General features: G+C 43.9%; 1 protein-coding gene across 2 annotated transcripts in view; it reads left to right on the top strand.

Moving 5' to 3' along the window:
* The window catches only part of CCDC149 (coiled-coil domain containing 149), a 118,991-nt gene that overhangs the window by 84,934 nt on the left and 13,326 nt on the right, over window positions 1-20,731 (top strand). The window contains exons 6-11 of one of the 2 annotated variants that reach the window (XM_070372221.1): window positions 800-972; window positions 1,681-1,753; window positions 2,948-3,032; window positions 5,638-5,782; window positions 16,079-16,155; window positions 17,512-17,544. In XM_070372221.1, coding sequence (XP_070228322.1) covers window positions 800-972; window positions 1,681-1,753; window positions 2,948-3,032; window positions 5,638-5,782; window positions 16,079-16,155; window positions 17,512-17,544 — 586 coding nt within the window. The remainder of the gene's footprint in view (window positions 1-799; window positions 973-1,680; window positions 1,754-2,947; window positions 3,033-5,637; window positions 5,783-16,078; window positions 16,156-17,511; window positions 17,545-20,731) is intronic. The other variant, XM_070372220.1, reaches the window with a different exon arrangement.

Here is a 20,731-nt window from a genome sequence, read left to right as displayed (position 1 = left end):
TGGGGGTGAGAGTTGGGGGTGTGTTCGCACAGCTGGGCACGACACAGAGAAGAGTAGACTGTGCCCTGTTTCTCCGAGAGTGTGGGGGTGTCTGGGATGTGGTCAGAGGAGGAAGAAGGATACAGTTGGAATGCATTTACTGCCTTCGTTCTCTGCTAAGTTCTCAAGCGATCTCTTCTGTTTTTGGCTTCGAGCAGATCTGCTGTCTTACTTTGGGTGTCATTGTTCTGAACATAGCAAGAAACATCCCCTGTACCCAGGAGAGACAGGGAGCGAACAAACGTGATGAACTGGCCTTAATTTGCAAGTTTCAGCTGAAATACTGAGCAATGCTTTTTAGTCTAAATCTTAACAGGTACCAAGCCCTAGTTAGGGAGCAGCTTAGAGAGCCTCAACTTTGTTTTTCTTCTCTTATTAAGTGATTTTGAAGAACAGAACAAGATTTCTGGGTCTAGAGTGGTTTAAAAAAGTATGTAGTTGTAAGACACTGGCTGCTGTTATCAATGTCTGGATTTGCCCTCTCTGAGCCTCTGGCTTTAGGGCAGGCTGCAGTTGGTAAGCAAGAAGTTCTGTGCTTCCAAGATGCCATGTCTGTCTCATCTTGGATATAGTAAGTGACTGGCTAGAAGCCATCTCCTTGTTTTTAGCTTTCATCATAGTGGTGCTTATGGTTTTATAGAAGGTGGCTGGCATTAATAAGCTCTCTAAAAGTCAGTCAGCAAAATAGACGATTCCCTCTCTAACCCTCAAGCCAGTGTCTGCAGAACTCCTTAAGTAAGGGAGCTTCCTTTGCTTTCAGATTGAGTCTCTGGAGCATGACCTACAGGCTTCTGTGGATGAGCTTCAGGATGTTAAAGAAGAGCGGTCTTCCTACCAGGACAAAGTCGAGAGGCTCAACCAGGAGCTGAACCACATCCTCAGTGGCCATGAAAACCGTATCATTGATGTGGACGCCTTGTGTATGGAGAACAGGCAAGTGCCCAGGCCCTGGCCTGTAGTCATAGGGTGCTTGCCCTCCACTTGCCTGCAGGCTGGGAGTTATTTGCAGCCCTATTTACATTTGATAAAATTGCCTTACAATGAAAGGAAAGTCCCAACTCTAAAGCAATGATATTAATGTCACCCATTAGTTGTAAAAGTACGAAAAGAACAACCAAATGCTCACAAGCTACATACGTGCAGTCTTTGCCTGCCTTCTCTGGTTGGGTGAGAAGGGTAGGGAACGGTGGAAGCTGCTTGTTATTGCTATCAAGAAGACAGAAAAGAATAAGAAAATAAATTGAGGAATTCCCTTAGCTGTTTCTTTTCCTGGAGGCAAATTTCCGTGTCTGAATATGACTAACTTAACAGCGTGTCTGGTGTCGCCTCTTCCTGCTTTGCTTCCCAGTGGAATTCATCTTAATGAGAATTATTTGAAAACTGTGCTGATACCCCTTAGGGGATCTCTGCAGAGGGCTGTTCTGAAGTGAGGTTTAGGTGACTTGGGAATATTTGACCTTCATCGCATCCATTTAAGAAGAGGCCACCAAGATGCACTTTACCTCTTTTGGGTGGAGGAAGGCATTATATGTAAAAGGTGGTTCTTCAGGTGTGTGGTTTTCCTTTTTTCCCCCTTATGTTTGAGTGTATGGTTTTTATTTTGCTCCCAAACTCTTTCTAGTTGTATGTATTCTTTTCCAGGTACCTTCAAGAGAGATTAAAGCAACTTCACGAAGAGGTCAACCTCTTGAAATCTAACATTGCCAAATACAAGGTAGAAGATTCTGACAGTGAGGGTGATGATTCACGATTGTACATCTAAATGTCATTCTATTTTAATTCTCTTTTACGTGCCAAAGATATTCTAGTGCTTGCCTGCCCTCCAGATAGTGCAGTAAGAATGCTTAAACTGAGGCACCAGTGAGAATTAAGCCCCCAAGCAGCAAACACAACAGAAACAGGTTTTGCAAGAGCTCCTTCTATTACCTGGACAGGGCACACTGAGACCAGCAGAATCTGGCTGCAACCACTTTACAGCCTCGGTCCATATGAAACTGAATTTCCTCTCCAGCTTTTCTGTACGGTGTTTTGTGATCAGATGCTTTGTCTCCTAATCATCCATAAGAAAATGATTTCTGAGCGATGAGGAAACAATGATCGGGAAATCACAATCTAAACGATAATGTTCATGTCACACTGAGAGGACGGAATGTTTAAATTCTCCCCACTGTTATTTAGTCTAATTCCAGCACCATCAGTTAGATAATATCTATTTCTGCAGATGTTAGTTGTAAGTGTTATAATTAGCAAAATCTCCTGGGTGTCTCTGCTTTGAAACTAGATTGACTTCTCTTCCTGAGGGTGAAGGTTTACAGCCGTCTAGATGCTGGGGAGAGCCGGCTCATTTTCCTGACTTTTGACGTTTGCTTTATTCTCGGAAGTCTCTATGCTGTCCTTCCTTTTCCATTCTGTGGGGGCCAGGCTTGAGTTTATACCCATCTATATATACACATAGCTCTGAACATTGTATAATTAATACGTAATTTAAAAAACTTGTGTATGCATTCACTTAACATCATTTATTCAGTTCTTCCACGAAAGTTAAACCCAGCCTCTATCTCATGTCTGTTCAGAAGGGGTTTCCATAACTAGTGACTTCACACATTAGACTGAGTTCTTGTTTCAGATTTGATTTAATTTAACGCATATGCATTGAGTATCTTCTATATATAGGAGGATGTAATTGCTGTAATTATGCTGGGCACCAACTGAAAAAAAAACTCTTTACCAGGTCCGTAAAAATCAGAACTCTTTGGCAAGGACTCTGAATTTTGAAAGTCAGGCCAGCATTTAGAGTTTGCAAAGAGTTCTTGTGTGCTGGAGGGGAGGATGCATCTACCGGAATTAGGTATTTTTCCTTTATTGGCTTTTCTGACAGAGGTTTTTGTTTTCTCCCAATGCTGCTTAGAATGCTCTTGAGAGACGGAAAAACTCAAAAGGCCAGAACAAATCCAGCAGCAGTGCTCTGACTGGAGTCCTGTCTGCAAAGCAAGGTAAGGTCATTTTCTGGGAGGGACCATGTATGATTACAGAATGCTGGTGCTGTGGGTCCACATCTCAGTTTGTGAATTAGGAACCAAAATGATCCTTAGAGTGTGCATGCATGCATACTAAGTTACTTCAGTTGTGTCCGACTCAGTGCAACCCCAGGGACTATAGCCCACCAGGCTCTTTCTGTCCATGTTGATTCTCCAGGTAAGAATACTGCCTGGAGGGCATGGGTTGCCATGCCCTCCTTCAGGGGATCTCCCCGACCCAGAGTTCAAACCTGTGTCTCTTACATCTCCTGTATTGGCAGGTGGATTCTTTATCACCAGCACCACTTGGGAAGCCCAATCCTTAGAGTGGTCACCCCCAAACCTCCCCCTGCATCATCATTGCCTGGAGGGCTTATTAAAACACAGATCACAGGGCCCAGCTTGAGAGTTTCCAATTTAGTGGGCCTAGGGTAAGCCCAGAAAGTGTGCATTTCTAAAAAGTTCCCAGCTGATGCAATGCTGGTTTGGGTACCCTGCTTGGAGAGCTGCTGCAATGAAGGTTCCTCCAATAACTGAGCCCCATTTGCATCTATTCATCTAACTGTACTCTCCTTTCTGGATTGTTTTCCCTTCTGTAATCACCAGGTCAGCATCCCCAAGTGTCTATTCCATCCTCATTGAATTTCTCCTTTTTGTGGCCTCTGAGATCAGACTAGAAAAGTCTCCTAGCTACTGAAATCATTTTATCATGGCACGCATGCCTTTTTTCAAAGAAGTTTTTATTGATTGCAATCTTGTTCCTCCTTCTTGTCGATTCCGATGAAAAATAATGATCTTCCATGAACAGTCAGGGGAATAAATAGCAGAGCGCTTGCTTCTGACACTTAATATTTGGGGATTCAGTTTTAAACATGAGCCTCAAGTGGGCCGTGCTGGGCTGGCCTGTTTTGGGCTTGTTGGCAACGCAGACCAGCAAGGATCACGTGGTAGTCCTCATAAGAGCTATGGTGAATTAAAAAAAAAAATGTGCTGAATCCAGCCTGCCTAAGCAACTCCTTTTTTTCCCCCTCAACTAGAAAAGACACCCTAGAATTATTTTTAAAGAGAAGACTACAGTATTCTATAGAAATGTGGAGTAGCCCATCTAAGTACAGCTGTGTATACCCTTGATAGCCAAACATCTCTGAATGTTGAGACCCAGTCCTGTCACTGTTGTGGGGAATGCCAGCCAAGCTCAAGCACACTGGCAGAGCAGTCAGCCAGCGAAAACTTTCTAGAGAACCATTTGGCAGTCTGTTACAAAAAGCCTTAAACCAATCCCCTTTGAGCCGATAAGAAATGATTACAGACATATGTAAGCACTTAGCTTTAAGAAAGTTCTTCTTCATTAATTATAAGGAAAAAAACATTGAAAACAACATAAATGTCCAGCATAATTAAATAAATTTCCGGTCCCTGATAGCTCAGTTGGTAAAGAATCTGCCTGCAATGCAGGAGACCCAAATTCAATTCCCAGGGGAAGGTCTGCTGGAGAAGGCATAGGCTACCCACTCCAGTATTCTTGGGCTTCCTGGTGGCTCAGCTGGTAAAGAATCCGCCTGCAATCTGGGAGACCTGGGTTTGATCCTTGGGTTGGGAAGATCCCCTGGAGAAGGGAAAGGCTACCTACTCCAGTATTCTTGCCTGGAGAATTCCATGGACAGAGGAGCCTGGCAGGCTACAGTCCATGGGCTCACAAAGAGTTGAACACATCTAAGCATACATATGCACCACAGCCCAGTTCTCAGCATAATGCTAGGCATATAACAGGCAGATAAGAAAGAGTGAAGAAGGGTGGCTGAATGAATAGACCTCAAAGAAGGTAACCTTCAGCTAATGGTTTTAATCCATCAGCACCTTGCTTTTTTGTCCATGAAATGGGAATAAATAACATTTTCCAGGTTCCTTTTAAAATTTGAAGTCTCGAATTAGTATGAGCATTTTGAAGTATAAAATACTAGAAAAATACAAAAGATTATTACCTTTTTTTAACCATTTATCATTTATTTATTATTATTATTATTTTTACTTTACAATATTGTATTGGTTTTGCCATACATCAACATGAATCTGCCATGGGTGTACACATGTTCCTCATCCTGAACCCCCCTCCCACCACCCTCCCCATACCATCCCTCTGGGTCATCCCAGTGCACCAGCCCCAAGCATCCTGTATCCTGCATCGAACCTGGACTGGCGATTCATTTCTTATATGATATTATACATGTTTCAATGCCATTCTCCCAAATCATCCCACCCTCTCCCTCTCCCACGAAGTCCAAAAGACTGTTCTATACATCTGTGTCTCTTTTGCTCTCTCACATACAGGGTTATAGATTATTACCTTTTAAAAAAATGTTGCAAAAGTCCACAAGGACTCCTCCTTTCTGTTTAATTCTCACACTGATTTTTATTTCATTTTACTTTTGACACTTGAAGTGGATTCTTCAATTACAACACAGTAGCACATAGAAGTCAGGAATTGATCCCAGCTTCGTTGTCCAGGAAGAAGTAACATTGGTTTGCATTTGATCATTCCAGAAGGATTTAAGACTGAGATGTAATTTTATATCCCTCCTAGTTCAGGATCTGTTATCTGAGGATCACGGGTGCAGTCTCCCAGCTACTCCACAGTCCATTTCTGATCTGAAATCTCTGGCAACAGCCCTGTTGGAGACGATCCATGAGAAAAACATGGTCATCCAGCACCAGAGGCAGACCAACAAGTAGGTGGCCAGACCCTGGGGTGCAGGGTGGGCAGGAGATCGGTGGGACGATGGCTGTCAGCAGGAACCTGGTGGCAACCAGGTGGGCTGCAAGCCTTAAGGGAAGGAGAGGAGAACCCTCGAATCTAGAGGGAAGCTTACCTGGATCAACAAGGAGAGAATACCGGCTATTCCTCACTGAATGCTTAGTCTGAGCCACTCACCAAGCCATGCATGTTGCCTGGCTGATTTTGATGGTATACGTGCCTGGGGAACTTAACCTTAACTTAATCTCCAGTCTCCTCTAGGGAACTCACCTCCTCATGCCGTTTTAACCTCATGGCACGGCTTTCTGGGGCTCTGAGAGTAGAAACACCAAAGCATCAACTTACAAGCCTATGGGGCCTGGAACGGAGTCTCATGCCATATTTGCAAATCAGCAAAAAAAAAAAAAAAAAACGGTGAAAAGGAATAATATCTAAGAGAGCATGTCTTCTTCTGTTACTATAAACATGTTAACTACATTGGACAAAATCAAGCAAGTTAAAGTGGCATGTAGAGATGACAGAAGCAAAATTGGAAGTGTTCAGAGAATGGTGAATAAACCATAAATCAATGCAACAAACGTTGCAAATAGAGCCAGCTTCGAGGACCAGCGACTCATGCAGTCACACACAGCCCAGTGTTCAGAAGGTCCCTGCACTTGGTCTAATGCTCTGCAGTCACCATCTTCAAATTCTTGATCGTTTTTTAACAAGAGGGCCCCGAAGTTTCATTTTGCACTGGGCCCTGCAAATTACGTAGCTAGTCCTGCTTTTATGACCTACACGTGGAAGCAAAATTAAAGTGTGCCGTGTAGGAGCAGCTTCCCAAAGACTGGGCTTCCAGCAAGAACAGGGAGCAGTCAGGGAACTGGGGGCCTGGTGAGGTGGGGGTTTGCAAGGGGAGAGGCAACCGTGAAATGATGGAGAGTATTGTAAAAACAAAATAGCAAAAAGAGAGGCTGGGAGTGAAGGGAAGATAGCACAGGAGATTAAGATATATATAAAAGAAGGCGGAGAGCAGTGGAGGGAGTCTGGGCAATCTCAGAGGGATGACAAGGGTGATTTATTGACAGAAGGTTTTTTAAAATTCTTTTAAAAGAAATATTAACCAAGGACTGAAACAGCCAGATGCTAAAATGGAGATGCTCCTCAGGGGAGGACGAAGAAATGGGGATCTCCTCAAATAGGTACAAGGTCTGTTTTATTCCGCAGCTGGTAGTGGTCCCAGGAGCCTTCTCTGTCCTCGCCAACTCCCTATAAAGCATCCACAGAGGCCCTTTCAAACCTCCTCAGGTCTTCTCAGCCCTCATTTGTTCTCAGCAGGTAGCCTCAGCTTCTCTTTTACTGAGAAAACAAAGCCTGCCTATCAAGAGCCCGGAGGCTCACTGCTCCCCAGTGTCTTCCACCCTCTCCCTCTGGTCTCTGGGAAACACACTGACCCACTGACCTACTGGTCCTTACCCTGCTCCCTCCTCTGGGGCCTGGCTCTCCTGTGAGCTCCTCTTTCAAACTTTTCAATTTCTGCCCCTCCTGCTGCATCTGCATTTTCACCCAGAAACTTTCCAGATCTTTTTAAACATCCACCCCAAAAGGGTTCCATTCACCTCCAATCTTTGTGAACAAGAGGCCATCTTTATTTCTTCATCAACCACCTCCCAAATGTGTGTTCTAGGGGAGGGGAACACCTATGGTATAATTACCTGAAGGGGGTGATTGTTTAGAAATGCAGATTTGGGGGCGTTCTGGAAGGAATGTCGGGATTCTGAATTTTAGCAGGTGTCCAGTGATGCCAGGGACAGGCTTGAATACCTCCCAAGACCTCTTCTGAATTTTCCATAGCAATCTTCCTTTGAGGGTCACCAGTACCCCAGACCTCACTTTGTGAGTCTCTTTCTTCTATAATTTCTCTTCATCCCAGTTCCCATCTTGAAAACCATCTTCTTGGATTCCTTCTGCTCTCTCTGCTGCCTCGTTCCCTCTCCCTTCTCCTCTTCCTCCTTCCACCCTAGGCTTCTTCCTCCTCTTCCTCTCTTCTCTGATCTTCCATCTTCTTACCCCTACTCAGGGGACCTGTCTTTGCTTCCTGTTCTTTACAGACTTCCTAGAACTCTTGGCACCTTGCCATCAAGAGCAAGACCCACATTTCCAGCCGCTCAGTTGACAGTTTCTCCTGAATTTCAGCTCTTCAAATTCAATGAGTCTAGAGTCTGGAGCACCCATTCCTTAGTATGTTTTCAGATCAGATCAGATCAGATCAGATCAGTCGCTCAGTCGTGTCCAACTCTTTGCGACCCCATGAATTGCAGCACACCAGGCCTCCCTGTCCATCACCAGCTCCCAGAGTTCACTCAGACTCATGTCCATCGAGTCAGTGATGCCATCCAGCCATCTCATCCTCTGTCGTCCCCTTCTCCTCTTGCCCCCAGTCGCTCCCAGCATCAGAGTCTTTTCCAATGAGTCAACTCTTCCCATGAGGTGGCCAGAATACTGGAGTTTCAGCTTTAGCGTCACTCCTTCCAAAGAAATCCCAAGGCTGATCTCCTTCAGAATGGACTGGTTGGATCTCCTTGCAGTCCAAGGGACTCTCAAGAGTCTTCTCCAACACCACAGTTCAAAAGCATCAATTCTTCGGCGCTCAGCCTTCTTCACAGTCCAACCCTCACATCCATACATGACCACAGGAAAAACCATAGCCTTGACTAGACGAACCTTTGTTGGCAAAGTAATGTCTCTGCTTTTCAATATGCTATCTAGGTTGGTCATAACTTTCCTTCCAAGGAGTAAGCATCTCTTAATTTCATGGCTGCAGTCACCATCTGTAGTGATTTTGGAGCCCAGAAAAATAAAGTCTGACACTGTTTTCACTGTTTCCCCATCTATTTGCCATGAAGTGATGGGACCTGATGCCCTGATCTTCGTTTTCTGAATGTTGAGCTTTAAGCCAACTTTTTCACTCTCCACTTTCACTTTCATCAAGAGGCTTTTTAGTTCCTCTTCACTTTCTGCCATAAGGGTGGTGTCATCTGCATATCTGAGGTTATTGATATTTCTCCCGGCAATCTTGATTCCAGCTTGTGTTTCTTCCAGTCCAGCGTTTCTCATGATGTATTCTGTATAGAAGTTAAATAAGCAGGGTGACAATATACAGCCTTGACGTACTCCTTTTCCTATTTGGAACCAGTCTGTTGTTCCATGTCCAGTTCTAACTGTTGCTTCCTGACCTGCATACAAATTTGTTTTAATATATGTTTTAATAAAACATAATAGTATGTTTTAATGTACTTTAAAATGCTTGTGCCCTTTGACCCAAAGGGTCAGTTTCTAGAAATTTATCTGAAAGAAACAAATCAGAACAATACTCTTAAGATTTATCCATGAGGTGGTTCACTGTAGATTCATTTATAAGAGTGAAAATGAGTGGAAACAACCAGAGTATTTTTAAATTGGAGAATAGTACCGTGTGTACACGCTAAGTCGCTTCAGTCGTGTCCAGCTCTTTGTGACCCTGTGGACCTTAGCCCGCTAGGCTCCTCTGTCCATGGAATTTTACAGGCAAGGATACTGGAGTGGACTGCCATGCCCTCCTCCAGGAGATCTTCCAGACCCAAGGATCGAAGCTGCATTTCCTGTGGCTCCTGCATTGCAGGTGAATTCTTTACTGCTGGGCCACAAGGGAAGCCCTGGAGAATGGTTAAGGTTATAGTAAATCCATAAGGCAGAATATTACACAGCCCCTTAAAGTGTGACTTGAAGAATATTTAACACGTTCTGGCCACCATCCTAATGCCTAGGTTTGACGAACTTCCACATTACTTGGGTTGCAGCTGTCCCAAGGCCAGAATGTTCGTCCATTTTGGTCACCATCCTCTCTAGAACGTTGGACAGCGCTAGGCCCACAATGGGTGCTTACAATTATTTGATAATGAATAGATGATTGACTTAGTCTAACCCTTTATTCCTCTTCCCTTAATACTCATGTGCAAATGGGCATTAAGTTTTATGATTTTCATGCATGCATTCGTCTACTCAATATATATTTCCTGAATGCTTGCCAGGGCCCTTCTGTGTTCATCTCCTACCTGTTCCCTCTGCCTGTTCCCCACCAGACCATTCATTATCTTGTCCTTAGGAAGATCATCCCATGAACCCTTGATCCTCAGACCCCCGCCTGCCTCCTCTGCTGTTTACCTGGGCACACTACCTGCCGACCTTGGTGCTGATCACAATGCAAGCCTCCACCAAAAAGCCCAGCTGAGTCCCACCACCTGCTAAACTCAATGATCCCAAGCTGCTGGCTGACACTCCCATCTCTTGTGATGGACTGATTTCCTAATACATGCCCACCATACCCCACTGCAACCACACGCATCTCCAGGTTTCAAGGACCCTTGCTTTCTATTGAGAAAGATAGACGTTTTCATTTTGCAGGCTTTGTTTCTTTAACACACCTTTTTGTTTTTAACGGTTATTTAATCATTTTGAGGAGAAGGCGATGGCACCCCACTCCAGTACTCTGGCCTGGAGAATCCCATGGATGGAGAAGCCTGGTAGGCTGCAGTCCATGGGGTCGCTAAGAGTCGGGCATGACTGGGCGACTTCACTTTCACTTTTCACTTTCATGCAGTGGAGAAGGAAATGGCAACCCACTCCAGTGTTCTTGCCTGGAGAATCCCAGGGATGGGGGAGCCTGGTGGGCTGCCGTCTATGGGGTCACAAAGAGTCGGACACGACTGAAGCAACTTAGCAGCAGCAGCAGCAGCAGCAATCATTTTGAACCATCTGATTCACATTTTAAAAGGTTAAACAACAGCATATCTCCAAACCATTGTCTCTCAGCCACCCAATCCACCTTCCTGGAAGAAACCACCGTTCCTCATTTTTTATGTGTCCTTGCCAAGGATACGTATATAAGCAAATGTATAATATAATACATTTATATAGACACACATAAATACTCATATATTTTATATACATATAGATTTTCTTTTGTCTCTCTCCCTTTTTATCTTTTTACAAATGGTAGCTAGCATTCATCAAAAAAGTTTTTTTCACTGTCTTCCACCTTGCTTTTTTCTCATTACAATAGATCTTGAAGATTGCCTCATATCAGTACATAAAGTACCTAATGTGCCATTTTTAATACTTTGAGGGTCTTAAGTTTCATACTTTCAATAAGTGTTTTATTTGGGGGTATGTGAAAAAAACAAATTATATAACAGATGGAGGGGGGCTAAGAATAAAATGTGAATTTGGTCTGCTTGCTCTTATCCCCCTTGATTTAGCCTTTTGTAACTAAAATTTTAAAATGGCTTTGTTGAGGTGGAGCATTAGCAGTAGGAATGGATGCCGGTGTCTGTTCTGTAAGAGCGTGTGCCCCCTACTGGGTTTCCGCTGCCTGGCACTACACCCTCTACCCCTTGCCCATCCCCACCCTCCTCTCCCTTAATGCTGCTGCTGCTGCTGCTGCTAAGTCGCTTCAGCCGTGTCCGACTCTGTACGAACCCATAGACAACAGCCCACCAGGCTCCCCCGTCCCTGGGATTCTCTAGGCAAGAACACTGGAGTGGGTTGCCATTTCCTTCTCCAATGCATGAAAGTGAAAAGTGAAAGTGAAGCTGCTCAGTCGTGCCTTACTCTTAGCGACCCCATGGACTGCTGCCTACCAGGCTCCTCTGTCCATGGGATTTTCCAGGTAAGAGTACTGGAGTAGGGTGCCATTGCCTTCTCCTCCCTTAACGCTAAGAAGGCCCAATGGGAGCCAGCTTGACAAACTGATGAATAAACCTAGGACTTTATAATTGGAGAGAATATTCAATTAATAAGCATTTTGCTTGAGGTACTTGTTGCGAGTTTGCAGCTGTCTAGCTATTGTTAAAGAAGGGATGGGGTTCGTGTGTCTTATAAACAGGTTAATGATGAAGAGGCAAATATTAAGAGCATGTCTCATGGAACACGACCTTCAGTTCTCCAGCCTTTTCCAACCAGCCCTCGCTCTGCCGGTGGTGGGGTGGTGGCAACAGTGGTTTATACGTGAGGACATCCTGGCCTTTCACCACCCTCTGTGCTTTGCCTAAAACTCTTCACTGCTCTCTCCCTTACCTGGACAATGGTAAGTAGCCTGGAAGTTCAAGATCTTGGAAGCAGCAGGAGCTGTCCTGGATCAGAGCAAAGATTCAAAAGAAGATCTCCTGGGGTGAAGGTGGGGGGCGAGGTTATCTGCAGTTTGTGTGGGGCCACTGCCAGCTCTTCCTCTTTTAGGGATCAGGCTCCCCCCAAGACCCTCATTCAGGATTCCTGCTTCCCATGTTGTCCAGAGAGAGAGGACAGGGCAAAGTGGTGGCTAGTTCCTGAGTTAGTTCTGTCTTTTGCAGATCCCCTGTGGGCTCCCCTGGTGGCTCAGAGATGGTAAAGAATCTGCCTGCAATGCAGGAGACCTGGGTTCAATCCCTGGGTCAAGAAGATCTCCTGGAGAAGGGAATGGCTCCCCACTCCAGTATTCTTGCCTGAAGAATTCCATGGACAGAGGGGCCTGGCAGGCTACAGTCCAGGGGGTCACAAAGAGTTGGACACGACTGAGCGACTAACACACACAGTGTTTTACTATCAGAAACTACTACTGAAAATCCTATCTAGAAGCCCAGTGTCTTGAAGTTTTTTCTAGGCTATCAGGTAGACATATGCTAAAATTTTCCCTATTCTAAAACAAGCCACAGCTAAATAAAAACTTTATTTTAAACACCACCCCCCTGCCCCACCCCGCATCTTACAAAGAAAAAAAATCCTCTCTCAAGCCTGTTTATGCCTCAAGCTACTACCCTGACTGTCTCCTTGGATTCCCTGCTAAACTACATGAAGAGTCATCTATATTCACCGCTTCAGCTTTCTCATAGGCTGCTTTTCCAACCCTGTCACTTGGGTTCTGGATTTCACCCCTTTGTCTGTCTTGTAACAGCTCTCTCAAGGGTCGGGCACATCTCAGCGGCCTTTTTCATCCTGTGTGACCACCTCCTAGAATAAGATGATACAGACCATGCCACCTGACCTGGAACCCTCTCTCCCTTCCCCATATGGCCCTGGTGCCAGGTGGTGCCTGTTCCCTTTCCACCTGTTCCTCTGGTCCCTTCTTGCTTTACGCAGGTGACACTGTGGTCCCCAGTTCTCCTGACTTCTCTCTTTCCGTTGGGGAGTAGACCTGCCCCCAGCATACACTCTCATCCTTGCACTCCTGGATCTTCCTGTCTCCCAGAGACGTCCATCTGTCTCCTCAGGTATCCCAAGGTCACCTCCTCCCCTGCCTTCTTCTTATGACTCTTCCTTTGGCTTCCTACATCCCCACTGGCTCTTGTGGGATATAGCTTCTCATCTTTGTTCCTTACAGCCTCAATAATTGTTGGATTGGTTGAACTTCACTGAATGGACCCTGTTTTTACTTCTACTTTCTCGATCTGTGTGTCCTGCCAGCTATGAAGGCTCTAATAAGCCTCTCCTCTCCCTGGGCTGTGTTACATCACATTCAGTGGACCACCTGCTATATCTGTTCAGTGTGAAGCCAACTAGAAGACCATGTGTCATTTGAAGGATCTTGAGTTATATTTTGCAGGTCCAGCTGTGGCTGCATCCATATTTCAGTTATGCATAGTTTTAAAGAGAACTTGCTTTAGGCATGTGAATGCTGGTTTTCTAGTGTCGTGAGGGTGTTATTGGTTAAGAACATGAACTTGGGAGGCAAAGGTTAATCTACCTGAGGCATAGGTTAAAAATCCATGCTCATCACCAGCTGAGTCCAGCATGTGGTTTTGGTTACGCTGACTAATTTCTATGCCTCTGTTTTCTAATGGGAGTAGAGGGTGCTGGGTGAGAACACTGGGGGGTGGGAAAAGACATAGATTTAGGATGAGCTGTGTGTCCTTAGACAAACTGCTTGACCTCTCTGTTAGGGCCCACATATATAAAAGGAGGATAAAAATACAGTCTACACTGCAGAGTTTTGTCAGGTCAGAGAAGAAAGTGTACTTTTGGTAGATGTTTGGCATGCACTCTGACTCAGACCTGGGATTCAGGAAAGATTAATTGCTATTTGTGTTAACCATAGAATAGTTGTTATTGTTATTGATGATGTTATTGTTGCCATTACTACTACCACAACTTCTACTGGGTCCATTTTACTACCTCCAGCCCTGCATCAGATGCCTGTGTCAGACTAAAGAAAAAAAGCAGTCAGCACCGACAAACTAAGGCAAGGTCCCTGAGAGTAGATTGTTCCAGACGCCAGCAAATTCACGTTTCTGGGAGACGTGGCTGCGTTATCCAGGAACATCAGAAAAAATACAACCAAATGTCTCTTCACCACGCCTTTGAGCGTTGCCCTGACGGCATCTTTCATTGTACACAGAAGAGTTAAGCCTTATCTTTTGTTTCCAAGAAGCAGCCACATACAGATGATCTGATCATTCTAAGAAGCAGGCATCAGCTTGAACACCAATGTGATTGCATCTCAAACCCATCAGCTGGTGAAAAGGGAGCTCAGATCAGAAGGTCTGAGCAAAATATTGAAAGCGAGATTACGAAGAAAGGTGTTTATTGAGGGGTCAGAGACATGAAAGCCGAATAGACCCAACAAATGGAGTGAAAATTGAAAGTAATTGATAAAGACTATGCAGAATTTAAGACTTAAGGAAAAGAAGAAAAAAGCTCTAAGTACCTAGATGAACAAAACCACATAGAGTCACGTCAAAGAGTTTTCTGTGAACTCAAAGGGAATATTAATTAAGAGTCTGCAAGTCAATTCAGGTAAAATAAGGATGCATTAGAAGCAATACACATATATGCAGATATATACATATTCAGATCTTGGTATGTATGTGGGTGTGTGCATCTATGTCTAGAATATAAAGAAGTATAGAAAAACAATTCTGGCATTCTGGTTTCTCCTGCTGAAAGACTTTGAAACATTGTTATTAAGGTGATTTCCACATCATTTTAGCACAGCAGTGCCAAGAAAATCCCCCAAAGATAAAGACTGGTTTTTCAATTTCCAGGCCAATGAAAAGCGATTAAGTTTCAGATGACTATCACATCATTTCCCAACTATATTTAATTTTGTGTAGAGTGAAGGAGGGGAAATATGTGGCCACATTTAGGTCTCTTCATGCATAGAGATAAAGTTTGGCTTCTAAGTAACCAGAGTAATCTGTTAAAATACACATTCAAGATGTTATACATCATAGTGAATCAGAATAGTCATCCTGGAAAGCAGTGTAATTATTTTAGTGATTCTATAATTTCTGAAAGTTTTTCAAATGTGTATTTTTCAATTCCAGAGATCATTACAAGCTATGAAAAATGCATTTATTTAATGAAATATATTTATTGAGCACCTACTACTACCAGGCATTATGCTAGATATCAAGGATATGGCCGTTCGTAAGTCATAGGTTAGGTCTAAGAAGGTGGGTATTATTTTATTGACTCGAAGTAACATCACCAAGCATGTTCTTTCATCTTATTTGTTCGACTTGGTTGCTTCTAAAACTCAGATCCACCCTCAAAGAATCAAGTTGTGACACTTGTAAGAGTATTCAAAATTAAGTGTCATCTTTAGCCATGCTCCTCCTGCTGCTGCTGCTAAGTCGCCTCAGTCGTGTCTGACTCTGTGCGACCCCAGAGACGGCAGCCCACCAGGCTCCCCTGTCCCTGGGATTCTCCAGGCAAGAACACTGGAGTGGGTTGCCATTTCCTTCTCCAATGTATGAAACTGAAAAGTGAAAGTGAAGTCGCTCAGTCATGTCCGACTCTTTGTGACCCCATGGACTGCAGCCTACCAGGCTCCTTCATCTATGGGATTTTCCAGGCAAGAGTACTGGATTGGGGTGCCATTGCCTTCTCTGCTTTAGCCATGAGGAATTCCCAAATAGAAATGATGTAAGATGCCTGGGTAATGATAGAATCATTGTTTGTCTTCCCAGCTACCTTTGTGGGAGAAGATTCACTTGAATGGCAACACTTTAGTAAGGTTTAAATCACTTTAAATCATTCACTTTATATTTTTATATGTACTTGCAGTAGAGTCTGTGTATGTTTAGCACGTGGGTGCGTGCTCACACACACACACAAACACATACACCACTGTTTTTAGCACGTGTCTTCAGTCTCAAAACATTTTCTCTCTACTAGTGCATCACCAGCCTTCCCAGAGAGCCTGCTCACAGCTCTAAGAGCTGATGAGACAGATGCTTATTGATCTGTCTTTTGCCATTTTTCTCCCCTTTTCCAGAATCCTAGGGAATCGGGTGGCTGAACTGGAGAAAAAATTAAGAACTCTGGAAGTTTCTGGTTTGTGGAGTCTCCCAGGTAAGTAGAACTTTATAAAAACTTCTTTTTTTGAAAATTTGCAGAGCAGACTTTACCTTTTTAACATTCTTTTATTTGAAGATTATTGCTGAGATGTCTATAAGTGTTTGAAACTTAAAAGCCATGATTTTGGAGGAAATCAGAAAAAACCTAATAAATATACAAAGTGAACTATGAAGTTTGCTAATCTAAATTCTGAAATTGTCATTGTATATGTCTGTATGTATGTTATTTTTAACTTTTGTGAGTATGGTAAATTGCTTCATTTTTTCCCTGTAGGTGTCTTATAGAGATGTGTTCAGTTTAATCATCACCCCTTAAAAGGAATATAAGAACTCACAAAAATTTATTCTATTTAATCATTCGTTCTAAAAATGAATGTACGAACTTACAAAGACGTATTCAATTTAATCATCAGTCTTAAAATTGAATATAAGAACAAACAATTGTTCTAACCCAAATGCGCTTTACAACCTTCTTCCCTCTTCCCTCATTCCATTTGCTACATAGCTTGAAAATAAAAATTTCTGCTGTAGATTTTTTTTCCGCAGTGGTGCCGGGTGTGAAGAAACTGATGTTTCACATTAATTAGCTATATTTATCCCATTTGTCTCGGTAAAATACCCCCCTTCATGAGACCCCCGTCAGCTTTCTTCTTTCTCTTTACATTCTCCAGAAACTTGTATTTATCATTTTCTACCACCTCCTCTTTCCCTGGAAGCAACTTTGTACATATATTTTTAGTTACTTAACCTTTCTGCACAAACCCTTCTCTACCCTTGAATCATATCCGTTGCTTCCTTGTAATGTATGAGAAATGAACATTGCCACAGGGACATGGACAAAACCACATGTTTTCTTAATGTAAATCTGAATAGCCGCCTCAGGTTGCCTGGAAGTGTATTTCATAAATTGCAATTTTTAGTAGAGATTCCTTGAACTTGATGTCAGAAGACCTAACAGACCTAATTAGTGCCAAGTGCCATCCTGGGGATTTGAATGATCCATTTTGCACAAGAATCTTTTGATGCAGTTAAAACCTTATCTCTTTTGAAGGCCTTTCTTTTATTGCATTGAATTTCAACACAGTCAGGCAAATTTATCGTTTATTTGTGCAGTCGGATTGCTATTTCTGTGCATGTTCTAGCGTTTGGATTTTTTTTTTCTCTCCAAATGACTTAGTGAGATTTCACAATGTTTTATTTCTACAACTTAGGTAAAAAGATGGAAGTCAAATAAATGAAAGAATGCTGAGAATTTCCTATCTCTGCTGTTGTTTGGTCTAGGTTAGAATGGCTATTATGCAATAACAATTGTTTCTTTCCTTTTTTTTTTTTTTCCTCCTGCTGCCTGAAGGCCTGAGCTACAATGTTTCCATAGGATTTGGGAGTATGTTCTTTTTGAAATATCTGTGTTTGTGGCTAATAGCAGTGCATTAATGTCATCCCTGCATGTAAATAAATAGAAATGCATTCTCTTTGTATCCTTGCACTTTTCTGATTAGAATAGTCAATTGAAATAGAGAATTCAATTAGCACAAAGCAAATATTAAATGGTAGCATTTGCTTGGAGGGCAGCGACTGAATGAATTTTATGCCCCAGCCTGTTTGTTCTAATCTCTGGCCTCCACGTGGGTACAAAGTGGGAGGACAAGAAGAAAAGAACGGCAGTTCCCCCAATCTGACACGGTTTATGTGACTGTGGTAGCACTGCCCTGATGCAGTAATAAAGGATGTTACAATGAGGCATCACCTCACTATCATTTTCAAACCATGTGGGGGGAGAGGGGCCTCTTTCCTGCAAATCAGACCAGTCCCTTCTATCTGCTCATCATTGTATGGTCTCCATTTGAGCTCTAATAGGCAAGCAAGCGGAGAAGGCAATGGCACCCCACTCCAGAAAATCCCATGGACGGAGGAGCCTGGAAGGCTGCAGTCCATGGGGTCGCTGAGGGTCGGACACTACTCAGCAACTTCACTTTAACTTTTCACTTTCATGCATTGGAGAGGGAAATGGCAACCCACTCCAGTGTTCTTGCCTGGAGAATCCCAGGGACGGGGGAGCCTGGTGGGCTGCCGTCTATGGGGTCGCACAGAGTTGGACATGACTGAAGTGACTTAGCAGCAGCAGCAGCAGCAGCCAAGCAAGAGGAAGTATGTTATTTTTTTTCTTCTCTTCCTCCTTCCTCCTCTTACTTCCTCCACTTCCTTTTTCTCTTCTTCTTCTACTTTTCTCTTCTTCCTCTTCCTCTTTCGCTAAGTAAGGGAATATTTACTATTTTAGCCAAGTAGAGGGGATTGAGACCCAGTGGTTTCAGAGAATTGCTAGCTCTCAGTTATTTACCAGTCTTGAAAGGATCTGTGTCTCCTCTAAGAGATCAGTCCATAACATGTTGATACTTTCTGAGTATCATCTTTGTGAATTCAGTCCTGTACCAGGTGTTCTAGACATGCCCCTCGCCCCCTCCAAGAATCAACAGTCCCACTGCTGCTGCTGCTGCTAAGTTGCGTCAGTCGTGTCCGACTGTGTGTGACCCTATGGACAGCAGCCCGCCAGGCTCCGCTGTCCACAGGATTCTCTAGGCAAGAATACTGGAGTGGGTAGGAAAGTGCGATGAATATGCATCATGCAGTGAAAGGAAAACACAAAATGATACAGAAGTGTCAGTGAGGTGATAAAGATGTTAGTATGTGAGGGAATAATGTGACAAGTCATTGAATACTGGACCTGGAATGACAGTTGAGAGCAAAAAGTTCAAGGATGACAAATACTTGGTATATATTACACAGCATCATTTCCGTGCCAGTGGCAGACATAGCTAATCAATCACATCGCCCTTCCTTGCTAATCTCACATGTGGCCCTCAAAACAGTCTTTTACATTGGCTTTCCAGGAAGCTACCTCCTGGTCAGAGTTGACATGTGAGAGAAAACCTTCTTCCCTTTCATGAACTAGTCTGATCCCCTCATTTTAAGGAAACAGAAATTTCCATAAGGAAACAGAAATTCAAGAAGTTGGGTAATACCTAAGGCCACAGAAGCTGAACTCAGGTGTTCAGATCTTCATTTCAGTGCTCCATCTGCCCAGGGAAAGTACAGTTCAGGAAAGAGAGACACAGAAGGCAGGGGGCTGGCAGATAGGAGAGTGAGGGAGGGTAGGGAGTGTAGATCAAATCAGCTGGGAACTGGTTCTCAAAGCAAGCTGAATTGGAGAAGAAAGATTCAGAAGCTGGAACAATCTCTCCCAAGACTCTAAAGGACCGTGGTGAAGAAGCCCACCTCTCATGACTATAAGGCAGAATTTCTCTTGGCCTTGGAGCATGCTCTTTTTCTTTGACTCTCTTCTCCCTCCCTCCTCACTCTCTCAGCCAACAATATTCAGCTCTTGGTGGTGTTGGATAGAGTTGGGGCAAATGTGTGATCTTGCCGGGAAGCAGGCAAGTCTGACAGATGTCACAGCCCATGTGGAGAAATCATCTGGAAAGCAGCAAGTCCTCCAGACTGTTTAACAGTCCCTGAGAGGTGGGGGAGACACAGGGCTCTGTAGAGAAAGCCACAGGGTGGGCTGGTTGGCCTTGCTCTTCAGGAAGGAATGGCCCTCCACTCTCCCCAGCCCCCCATCTGTCAGCCTTCTTCTCCCGGCAGTTTGCTGGCATCTGCGAGTGAGAATGATGCTTGGAGAGGGCGGGGGAGGGGGCAGGCACTGAGAGAAGGCTTCCTGGATGTGCTTCTGCTCCGAAAAGAAACACTGAAAGCCGGGAAAAAGTCTGGCAAGAGCAGAGCCTGGCTCTTTGAGCTTTTTATTTGAATTCTGTATTTTCCACTCTCAACATCAGTCTGGGGAGGAAAATGTGCATTCTGAAAGTAACTGGCACATTTTGGAGAAAGGAAGGAGTGCTGTTGTGTTACAGGGAATCAGGAGGGCTTCTGGAAACTCAAACACCAGTTAACAGAAGGGCCTGTGTAACCTGCGTTGATTGTGGTTTGAATCTAGTTTGTGGATCATCCACACCCTATTCCCCAGTCCCAAGGACCAAAATGGAGCTGGGAGACAGCAGACCATCAGATTAGAGTTCAACATAGTCAATACAGAGAGAGCCTGGGCTTAGAAACAACAGAACTGAGAGCCTTCTAAGGAGGGTCTTTGAATTCTTCAAATGTTTTGCAAAAACCAATCTTGACATTTTACCATCAGATAAGGAAGTAATCTTTGCAGGTGGGGATTTTGGAAGGTGTTTATCTTCTCCTCCAACCCCTACTTTGATTAGATACGGATTAATTTATGGACAAATGGTGGTTTCTGTTTCCCATGTCTGCATGCCTGTTGCTCAGATTCTTGCAGAAGTTTAGGGCTTCCCAAGTGGCTCAGTGGTAAAGAATCTACCTGCCTATATAGGAGATGCAATAGATGCAGGTTTGATTCTTGGGCTGAGAAGATTCCTTGGAGGAGGCATGGCAACTCACTCCAGTATTCTTGCCTGGAGAACTCCATGGACAGAAAAGCCTGGTAGGCTATAGTCTGTGGAGTCGCAAAGAGTCAGACATGACAGCACACCCACACATACCCCAGCATTTTT

The sequence above is a fragment of the Bos mutus genome, chromosome 6 (genome assembly GCF_027580195.1).
Source record: "Bos mutus isolate GX-2022 chromosome 6, NWIPB_WYAK_1.1, whole genome shotgun sequence".
Lineage (NCBI taxonomy): Eukaryota > Metazoa > Chordata > Mammalia > Artiodactyla > Bovidae > Bos > Bos mutus.
Note: the sequence above shows the minus strand (reverse complement) of the source record. Positions and strands in the feature narration are given on the sequence as shown.